The sequence below is a fragment of the Myripristis murdjan genome, chromosome 4, assembly GCF_902150065.1.
Source record: "Myripristis murdjan chromosome 4, fMyrMur1.1, whole genome shotgun sequence".
In the NCBI taxonomy this organism is placed as follows: domain Eukaryota; kingdom Metazoa; phylum Chordata; class Actinopteri; order Holocentriformes; family Holocentridae; genus Myripristis; species Myripristis murdjan.
In genome coordinates this window covers 20,058,289-20,070,060 of record NC_043983.1, presented here as the reverse complement: position 1 = coordinate 20,070,060, position 11,772 = coordinate 20,058,289, and the positions used below count along the sequence as shown (strand labels likewise).

Genomic DNA, 11,772 nt, shown 5'->3' with positions numbered 1-11,772 from the left:
ACTACCTGTTCACACGTTACTGTTGGTACTGTCCATTCTTGTTGAGTTTGGAACCCTTCCCCATTCTATTCAGATGTAACATTTTCTGACAGCTAATTAGGCTGGTTTTATACCCAGGTTTACTTAACTCTGACATATAAGGATAAATTACCATTTTGCATTTCTCACTTAATCATTTTAATTACAACAGGCAATTTATTAGGCTATCCTCAGGGTATGAATAATTGGAAAGGTTAGTTGAGCGTATGTATATATAGGGATACATATATGTAGAATATATATTTTTAGGAGGCTTTGAAGGGCCAGTATAGCCTCAGCCATAGTTCTGGGAATATGAATACTTCTCACACTGCACAACATAGAGCTTCACAATCTTGTAAGATGCATTGTTGATGATTTTGCTCTTGTTCTGCAGCAGTGAATCCTGTACTGCAACCCTAAAAAAAAATATAAATAAATAAATAAAACAATTACAATGTCAGTAGAATTTAATGGAGATGATCAGTGGCTGCCATCAGGCTCACAATTATGCAGGTTTACATATTTGAATACTTCTGTTGATTCAGATTCAGAGGCTGGCCCTTTGTGGACTTTGTCCTGACATTCATTCAAACACTATATTAGCCGTGAAAGAGGGATGCATCAGACACCCCCTCCAAGCAGATCAAAGAGGGGCGTGCCTTACTGCTGTGGGCTTGCTTGAGAGACCACCAACTTGAAATACCACATCCCAGTCCTCAGTGGGGGGCCGGTCTGTAATTGTGTCTTGTCAGACCTCCAAAGTCCCTTTCACAGCTTCGTACCTGACATTTTCCTCCATTGAATTTATTTTTCATTCTTTGGTATTTTGGCAGCGGTGCCACTTGTGACCAAATTTTCTTCATCTCCCCCACCATGTGTATGGCAAGTCGATGATAAAAGTGTGTGAAAATTGAACTTTGTACAAAAAGAGAATGTTACCCCTATCTTGAAAAGGTCAAAGACAACTATGATAAACTGACAAATGTAGCAGCTTAGTTAGAAGGTGCAAGTGCAGTGTTGTAATTCATTGCTTTATATATGTTTCACTGTTTAAAAAAAAAAAAAAATTGAAATCACAGGTATGACAGTGTATCACACAGTATGAACATGGTAAACAGCCATATCAGTGAGGCATCTACTGTTCTAATCCTAGTATGAAACCATATGATGTGCTCAGTCAAAAGCAAAAAGGACACCTTATATGGTATTTTCAAGTCACCACTGCAGATATTACTCACCTCTCTGAGGGGCTACGTCAAAATGCAGCATAATTATGTGATGAAATGCTTTGCCTGCAGCTAAAAAGGATACTGAGCTATAGCTACTATAATGTACTGTTTGCTAGAGGTACATTTTACAAGGGATGATCTGTGCAATAACTTGTAGATTTAGTTAGGCAGACAAATCTAAAATGTCTTTTGTCCTCTGCAAATTCCTAAATAAATGAAATCATATTCCTTTATTCAACTTTATGGTTAGGTGCTTGACTGACACCTGTCAGCCAAAACCTCTTGCTACAGCTAAAAGTGCTAGATTAGCACTCTGTGTTTGCCACATTGAAAACTTAAGGGAAAAAACACCAAAAAACACACCCTTGACACACAAAATGCCATCAACTCAATGACCACATTTATTTTCCCTGACAGTGACTTGATTCATTTTGTTTGATTAGTGTGCTTTCTTCTCCTTGGCTCAGATTTTGCCTGTGCAGTCCTCAAGATGGTGATGGGGGCATTTTGCTCGGCTAAGGTTGGGGTTAGGGTTAGGCTAGCCACATCAAAACAACCCGAGCAGCACTTGGTAGCAAAGCTGACAGATAACCCTGAATCCAGTTAATGAGGCAACAAATGGGCTATAGGTGCAGCCGAACAAGCTATATATCCTTCAGTAGTGAGGCTGAGAAATTGCCCTAAGCCAGTAGCAAGGCTGACTTAACAGGATCATTGACAAACATGCTGTCAGGGTTTCTTTAAGTGTATGTAATTGGTGTGGCTTGCAAAAAATATGTCTAATTTGAACTGGAATGACCCAATCTGCGCTCATTACTTGCATTGCCATCCTAAATTATGGCTAAAAAGGATGGGTGCTTCATGTTGCAGGCTGACCTATGCATCACAGCTGCACAGCTTGTTACTAATTGATACAAGTCAAGGAACTGTCTCTTTGATGATAATGACTACAAAAATAAAGGTAACGATAATGGCCTGAAACCAACGTACTGTACACTTAACCTCAGCACACATCACAGACCTCTTTGCATCATGTGTCCTGTCTTGTTTTTTTACACTTCTACTAAAGGATTTAATGAGCATTCTATTATTCCCTCCAGAAAAGCAAGGCCTAAATGCAGCTTTCTCACTGCCATTAAAGGCTGAGAAAGCATACATGTGAATGTTAAGGGGTAGTGGGCGACAGCTTCCACCTTCCTGAGTAAGCTCTCAGATAAATCTGCTGTTCTGTTTGACTTTGCAGTGAGAAAGTGTTGTGCAATAACAGAATCATGAAAGGCAAAGCCTCTCAGAAAGCAGTTTAGCCAATTGCAAAAAGCTTTTTTTTTTAATAATCATAAATTGTTGCCCACCAAGTTGCTTTTATCTTTTATAGGAATATACTATGTATACTGCTTTAAAAGTCTAAGTCAGACTAACTGCTGAAGTTTGTCAAAAATAATTTTTCTTCATACTGCTTTTTTGGCGTGTTATCTATTTTGTACATAAATATTATGACTGCCTCATCTCTAACCTCAATATTAGAGTGACAATAATTATAGTAACTACATAAACAAGATTAAAAAAAAAAAAAAAACAGGCAAAATAGACATCACTACTCATGCATTTACTTGCCGCTGGCTCTGTATGGTGATGTGGTATACAGCTAAGGGAGAGAGCGAGAGAAAAAGGGAGAGGGTTAAGAATTAGAGAAAGATTGCTTGAAGGAGGAACTGATGCAGTTGAATGTCCATGAATAGGCATGACCATATTAACACGTTTATATTTTTTTTTTCTATTGCCAAATATCACTTTCATTTGATCAAACAAAATTCATAAGCTGCGTCTCTGAGAAAATGGACTGCTCAGTGTAACACCTTTGACTTGGTGCCCCTTGAAATCTTTCCCCGCTAACATGTTGTACATTACCGAGAGGACTGAAGATTAGCATATGACATGACAGATTACATTAAATCATGTCTGCACCGTACTTTATGACATTAGCCTCTTAGCCCAGGCATACAGATGCATGCAAATGCTCCCCCAAACCCTCTTATTTAAATCTGCTGCATGACACGGCACCTTTGATATGATTATTAGTCATCTAAGCGACTTGACTTCACCATCATCAGATAGGAGATGTCAGTGGAGGTGAGAGATGATGGCCACTTTGAACATGGACCTTGACAGACTGCAGTAAAACACTAAAAAAACGACATCTGACTGTCTTTACAGTGCTGCTGAACAAAAGATGTTACACGTGGGGTGATTTTCTTGCTTTGCCATGTTTGCATGATTTCCTTGCAAAATGTCGACAGTAGTCCATTTCATTGACAAGGAGCGCTTGCTGTTTTTTTTTTTTTCTCCAACACCATAAAAGAAGAAAATCATCGAGAATGTGGTTGTTCTTTTCATGCTGTCCAACTCATTAGTAACAGAAGTCAGTCTGTCTCAGTCATAACTGATGCCCAGATGGCTCTCCAATCTGCACCATGTAAAGAGTGAATCATCATAATCACATATAATCTGCTGTTTAACACATGCCTTTTGCTTCACTTTTTAAATTATACACTACAGTAATACATAAATCAAGCTATTCCTTTTTTTAGTCATTGAAGTGACATTGAAATTTCGATTTATCAAGGAAGTCTGAAAGAATTTTTTTAGTGTTGATACTTCAATCTCATCCCAATTGTCAGTCACATTCTCCATTTGCATATAGTGATACCCATATTCTACCACTCTTTGGGGAGTTAGGGATTGTAGATACTTCTCTCCAATTATTCCCAGTGTCATCGCAGTAGCCCCCAACACCACTTGAGTGTCTTGTCTGTGCTCTGTGGTCTTTAATCTTAATTATAAAGCTATCATTACAGCATGAACCCTGGGCTGCCAACAGTGGAGCCCTGGGCTCATCTGCTCAAAATCAATCAAACCAAGTTCTGCACTGGAGGACTTTTTCTCTTTTTTCAATCAGGTCATTTTGATTCTCCCTTATCTCATTTTCATAATTACGCTTGTCCCTTCTCTAATGGAGTGAAAACGTTCTACCTCCTGAAGCTTTTACATGGTCAATTCCTAACATCTAAACTGTGTTTCAACCTTGAACATCTGACCTTGCCTTTGGAACTTTGCAAAAAGTGACAAAAAAATGTTTCCGTTTTCTTTTTTTCTTTTTTCTTTTCTTCTTTTTTTTTTTTTTTTGGTAGCGAGCAGCGTTGCATTGTATGAGAAAACTCAAAATTTATTCACTTCAGTGCTTTTTTTGGTGCCACCCATGTTATCATCAATAGGAAATGTGAGAATGTATCTTGCTAATAGAGGGAGATGAGACCAAAATAAATTCAGAAGCTTATTGTTTATGAGAGGGTGTTAGATATGGAGTGGGATCATGTGTGTTATGCCTGTGAAACACCCTCATTCACACTCAGATTGTCAGATTTATCTGTTAAGGCAGTAAAACTGGATGACAGAGAAAAAGTTATTGCAGCCAATGACGAATACTCCCTGACTCAAATGCAGCTGATGTCTTAAAGCTTTGTCAAGTGCCGTGATCAAAGGCATTCAGTTATGGTGATGGTGGTGGTTGGTGGGGGTCATGATGAAGTCTGCTTCTCTGCCAGGAGGTTTGTTTTATCCTGAAGGCAGCTTTATGTAAGATATTTATTTGTCAATTAATTGCATGCTTCCTAATATGTGCTGAGCCCTGACTGTAAAGTGTGAAGTGTGGGAGATAATCTGGTGTTTTTGAAAACACTTGATGCTGGGTTACCACAACCAATCGTGCTGGAGTCTGTAATCATTATTTATGATAAATTACACTGTCTAAATTGAGAGAATAAGTTGAGTGAACCTGTGACAGCTTCAGTGGAGATGTGCAGATCAAATCTAACACAAAGACAACCAGTGAGTCACGTGGTTCAGTGTGTGAGATGAGAGGATAGATTATTTGAATATCTCCATTTTCAGCAGGAAACACAGGTATGGTATTGCTTTCCTGTGCCCAGTGGTAAGTACAAAGTGAACAGAGCCTGACAAGTGAGCATAAGACACAGACGATTATACTGAGTTCACAGGTCACATTTTTTAAGCGTGCAAACCCTCTAGAATACCTTTTATTGCTGTCTGGGAGAAAGCGAAAGCCTGACTTTAATGCGATAGAATGAAGGTCCTCATTCGTTTTAAAATATGCAAAGAAGCACATGCTAACATTAACCACTGCCTACATTATTTATCCTCCTGAAAAGTGTTTTATCAGCACTAGGCCTGCTTTACTTTTAAATATTCAAATTACAGCGGAACTGAAATATCTAACAGTAGTGTGTAAGAAAGCAAGGCCTCTTTTACTTTTGATTTTGAAAGTAAGTTCACAATTCTGATATCTTTGGCTAAAAATAAGAGCATATTGCAAATTCTGCAGAGCATCACTTTCCAAGGGAATTGCCGAAGGCCTAGCTACTCACAATAATTAATAATTTTGTTCCCATCCATTATTGCGTCACCCATCTGTGTGGATTGCATTCATCCAGAAAGTACTTTTCAGTTTCCCATGTTCAGTTGTGAGTTTGACTGATACACTGAGTGTCAAAATAAAACCCCTTTAGTGTTCATTTTTTGCATCAAAACAAATAACACCATAGCCAGCAGAGTGATTTCAATAGTAATATGTGCATTCCAAGATGATGTGCTATTCTTATGGTTCCACTTTAGTGGGATGGAGTTGTTGAGTGACAGCAAGACCCGCACACACTTTCAGTATTGTTGTACAGTCTTTCATATCATGTGCATTTATCCACAACTAAAATGACTTCCCTAAGACAATTATTAAAGTGCAACCATCCAACTTTAACAATATTTATGCAAGATGTGATAGTGAACTTGCTTTTTTTAAAAAAAAAAAAAAAAAGGGCATTTTACAGTGTGTTGTAAAATGAAACAGAGAGAAAAGTTATTAAACACATGTTTTTCAAAGTAACACCATGAGTTCATAAACTAACATCTTAATCTCTTGCAAGGCGCTTGTGTGTCCATTTCTTTCTCTGTGGTTCTTGATTCTCTTACTGATGTGGACATTATTTACATGGCAGAAGATTTTAGAGGGAGAGGGAAAAGCTTTTACTGTGGTTTACATTGGCCATGTATCATTTGGGGTTACTAAAAACTAAAGAGCTGTTCCTTGCTTTTTAGCACTCCATCTTTTCCCCTCTCTTTATTCGCTAACAACCATCACAAATTTGGTCTGGTATGTGACTGCTAATTCATCCTTTCAATGTATGATATCCTGTCATCTCCTCATTTGTCCCTGAGTGTTTCTAATCTGAGATAATCCCAGTCAAATCCTTTGATTGTGTGTTTGGACCTGATCCATCTCTAAAGAAGCAATTTAATGGGCTTCATGGCACTTGGTGTAAAGTCATTTATCTAGTGGAATGGATGTGGATGCTTGTTTTAATAAGTGCTCTTCATGAATAGTATGAGACTTGCCATTTAATTAGGCAGAGTGAAGACCCATCCCATCCCCTCAGCACATCTTTCACTAGGGTAGGGATTTTTTTTCTCTCTTTCATTTTTTTCCCCTTAGATGAGTACATTGTTTGAGAAGGTGTGGAGGTATGGAGCTCTTCCAGCTTATATCTGTAAAAACAAAACAACAACACCAGTGTGCTAGTGATTGAAACCGTGAAATCTGGTGGTTTTAGAATGTTTTTCATTTTCAGTGAGACAGTTTTCCTGGAGTGCTAAGGCAGGAAACAGCTCTAGGTGATTCATAAGCGTAGGATACCAAACGGAACAAATAACTACGTCAAGCCATTGCTGTTTTCTCTGTGAGAACCTTAACTGCAAATGTGTGCGGGGAAATTCCCAGATCTGCCAGAGTCATTTCCAAACAGACTGTGCATGATGGTTTGTTGCAACACAATGTTGTTGTAGCAGTGATGTCTTACCAAGCAGAGCCCTCCTCCAGTCTGTGCTCCTCCTTCACTCTGAAAGCTCTGCCAGCCTCCTGCTAAACTTTCCCCTTCAACATAAGCACATTTCCTTGTTTGGTATTGAACAAACTTAACACTGAATAGAGTCAATGTTCCTGACAATTTACTATTATCATTTGCCTACTCCATGTCTATTTTAAGCTTGGCAGTGCTGATACACAGTGCACAGCGAGTACTGGTAACTTCTTTTCTTCATTTGTCTTCCTGTTCTGACATGCCAAAGAGTGCTGCTGTGATTGGCTGCCTGCTTTTACTACTTCCTCAAAAATAAAAACACAGACAGATCATCTGACGAGTGAGTGGAGTTGCAGGAAGTGCAGACCTTGTAAATGTAGGTTTTGACATGTTCATTTGTCTCTAAATGTTCATATAACTCCGACAAGAAAACAGAGGAATGTAAAGGGGGAAGTTCAGGAAACCTCTGGCATCTGGAACAGCTCAGACGTAGATGGAAGAAATCGTCACGGAACCACAGCAAAAACAGTGAAATTATGGACAATAAGTATCATGCACTGTCCAGTAACATCTCAGCAGAATCATGCGAAATTATATTAGCAGGTATGTATTACGCCTTGATGTGTTACAAGTTGTTACTTGCCATTTCATGGGGAGCACAGATTACACCTTAGACTTGGTTAAATGGGTCTGTTCATACATAAACAGAAGCACCAACACTGTTGTATCACAGTGCTCGAGACTAGCTCCACTCTCATAAACAAGTGTGACAACAGGAATGTGTAACTACACTGACTATAAACAAAATTTAAGACATTTACTCTTTTTCATGATGACCATGGAGTGTAAACCAGGTAAAAGTGATTATACCTTATGGAGTCCCCTAATTCTATACCAAACACAAAGGAGTCGCTGTAGACAAACAGCAGCAGATGATTTAGAGAGGGACTTCAAGCTTTGAGATGGGCAACCTGCTATCAGGAGGATGTCCCTAATATTTCATACATTCAGTGATTTTGTCCACATTACAGCAAAACAACAAACAAAATTTAATTATATATTTATCATTGAGGTTGTAGTTTGCAGAGGTCTTGTACTAGACCACATTATATTTAGAGGTTTCTGATTTTTTTCTTCCCTATTAAATACATGAGGGACAGAATAGTGGAAATACCTCTCATTAAAATGCAGTCCAGTACAACAGCACCACTCAATGCTCAATGCCAAACATAGAACTGAATGATCACCTCCATCATGAAAGTAAACTTGATGGCAGGTCTACCTAATAAAGTGGCCACTGAGTGTATATCTATCTCCATATCTCTATGTCTCTATATCTATCTATCTATACAGAGAGAGATACATATACACATATCTGTATATATCTACCTATATATCTATCTATCTGTCTGTCTATCTATAAATCAGGGATAGTGTGACTTTGTCTTGGTCAGTAGCACACAATGATGCATGCTTCCATCTAGAGGTGCTCTAGGCCTGTGCTTGAAAGTTGTGATGGCCATGGTGTTAGCTTACCAGTCCCCCAACCCCCACTCAACCCCACCCCCCATTGTAGCCAGATGGCTGTCACACAGGCAATTCCTCTCCCAGACCATGCTGATTTCCCATCATTCTTTTGTTAATGAGGTCGTTAGCAATGTAACGGACAATTAAATTATCTCAATCTGGCATTTTCAATATTCGTTTACTGTACAGCGCACTGTATAGTATTTCACAGTCATCAGCATACTGTTCAGATGACATTCTCCTCAGTTTAGCTGCTATTGTGCTCTGACAGACACAGATAGGCAGTAATTCAGCAGTTCATATGTTGTAATGGGTAAATGTTTGCTGCAGTTGAGACACTGTTCAATTGTTTTTCAAATGAGATTAAGGCTATCTGTGCCTGCATCCATCTGTCTGAATTTTTCATATTATTTGTCTCCATTATACTGTGTAGCGGTGAATTAAAAACATCAGTGACTATAATAGTAAAGCTATTTTCAGACGGTCAAGTCGTATAAACAAAGGCCTTGACAGAGTTCATATTGGTACGTTGTCCTCCATGATAGCAAATCAGTGCCTACAGATGGCAAACTTTGTTTTTTGTAAATCATGACCCTCTGAGGATGAGGCAGTCTTGGAGCTGATATGCAGGGCAAGTTTTGCTTGCTGTAAAATGTGGAGAGAGTGACTTCAGCCAGCCAGTTAGTCTAGTGCTCACCTTCTTCATGTGCAGTGTTGTTGAACACTGACACTGCTGACAGTTAATCACAGGAATCACAGATCACGTAGACGTCTTAGCTTGGCTACAACTGACAGGCTGCATGTTTACGTCTCTATGTTGTTGTTTTCTTGTTATTTTCTCAGCAGCAGTGTATCTGCTATTTAGTCACAGAAGTGCCTCGGGGCTTGCCATAACGATCGTAAATGCAGCACAGATTCTGAGGAATGAAATGTTAAAAAGGACTTGTGGGTATAATTGGTGAACTTGCCATCATAGTAACTTTGGAAATATTTTTGGTCAGACTGAAGACACACGCAAACTGTGTGTGAACCATGCTGTCAAATTCTATAGGTATGTCTGCATGGCTCCATTATTTTCTGAAAACTCCTTCTTACAGATAGATTGAAAAGTTATTTTGACGATGACTGAAAACCAGCTAAACCAGATATATTGTCAGACAGGCAGACGAAGAGGAAGATACACAGAGACAGAGGAAATCTATGAATTTAGACACACAGTGGGATTTGGAAAGTGTCTCACCAGAATGATTTCCATTAACACAGACTTTGCACATGGCCAGGTGGCTGGTGTCAGTAACAGGGAGGTAAGGCATGCACCAGCCAGACATGACACTTTTATCTGAAAATGCCAGACTACTGACTTAACCAAGATGAGTGCCAGAAAAAAAAAAGTTGCTCTAGTTTCCCCATTTCACAGCTTGTCTTAGAGATATTAATGCAAGTTGAGGTATATGCCTGGTCAGTAATAAAATCTGCTTACACAGATTCTGACGGGTTACATTAAAAGCCCACCCTTTGATTAAAGGATTTTTCATCTGAAGATAGATATCCACCTGCAGCAATCCAGTTCAATGAGAGGCCCAACAGAGACAGGAGTTTCTGAAGCAGCAGTTTATCCCCAATTCAGACAAGCATACAGATGACAGCTAGCCTTCACTGCTGTCTTCCACTGTTTTTCTGGTATGAAACCAGCCAAGCTGGCTTCCAGCTACTGTCCAACATTTTGCTTCAAAGCCCCTGTTTGAGAATCATCGCTGAGGAGGATGCGGGTTAAATTTGCTGCTAAATCAAAAATGCTGGTTGCAGCACAAAGAAGCATAAACTGTGAATGGGTCTTGTAGGTAACATCAGCCTTGGGCCAAGACCAGATGTCTGGCAGCTAGCACATGATGTTTTCTATTGTTCACCTTTTATGTCCCCTCATAATTGAATTAGAATGGATCATTATACTACAAGATGTTAGGCATCAGTTCAACATTTGGTTTGAAGCAGTAATAGTGAGTTGTGAAGGTACCAAGCAATCAATGTGTTATTATCACCGTTTATTTTTTAACTCCCGGCTCTTATCACCAGTCAATCACATATATAAAACCTATTCTGTATATCCTATTGAGCTTATATTGAGTAAAAAACCTAGAATGGAAATTTCCACCAAAGAAAAATGTGTTATATTCTGGATCATAAGCATCTATGATTGAATGCTATGGAGGGGGTACATAGAGAATATGCTTTTAATGGCTTGTTGTTTATGGTAACTGCTTTGTCAGGAAAGAATGTCATTAGAGCTGTTTGATGTCCAACATTTTCTTTTTGTTTGTTTGTTTTTAAGATTTTTTTTTTCTGTCAATGTCCTATTTCCTGGACGGTGAAAGAACTAATGTGTAACCAACATTTACACACAGACACATTGCCCAATGAAACACCTACAATGGTTTGTGTCCTTGACCTAGAACGCTTTGTTTTTAGATAAACATTTTTTTTTTTTTTGCCAGGACTAAAATGAAAAATGTAGGCTAAATGAGCCAATCACACTTTTTAGTGACTTAAGATGTGTCAAAATTCCAAAATTTTGTTCACTGCCGCTTGGGATCTGTGCGACAGCTGCAGGGTTGTCTGTGTGTCACTTGTGCCTTGTTTCCTCTTCTGTGTTGACTGAACTGAGCATTGCTCTCATCCTCCTATTCAGTGATATGATGTGGGGGAAATGGAGGCAGTGTGTGGCATGCTCCTTAACACTGCCAGGTGGAAAAAGTCACGTAAGCACTGACAGCTTTTCATCAGTGTGCAGTGATATCATACATCAGCACAGCCTTAAATGACATGTCTTATAAATTATGGAATTGCTGATTTTGTTGCAGTTCAGAACCGGCTGACTTAAGTCATGCACACAAGTTCCTGAGCTAAGACCGGAGATACTCACAGAAAGCTCTCTGCATTCAGACTTGGGCAGATCAGGTGCTTAACGAGTGATCAGAAAGCGGAATGGGCTTTTCTGTGGGGATTTTACGGGTCGTCTTTAAGGATGTACTTGCCTTTGATTTTAAGAACTTGGATGACATGAAGCAGTCGTG

General features: G+C 39.1%; 1 protein-coding gene across 1 annotated transcript in view; it reads left to right on the top strand.

Annotated features, from left to right (window-relative positions):
* Positions 1–7,526: 7,526 nt before the first annotated feature.
* LOC115358303 (uncharacterized) overlaps positions 7,527–11,772 on the top strand; it is a 55,687-nt gene continuing 51,441 nt past the window's right edge. Inside the window, exon 1 of the mRNA XM_030050216.1 lies at positions 7,527–7,777. Within this exon, the coding sequence (XP_029906076.1) occupies positions 7,711–7,777 (67 nt within the window). The 5' untranslated portion in view covers positions 7,527–7,710. The remainder of the gene's footprint in view (positions 7,778–11,772) is intronic.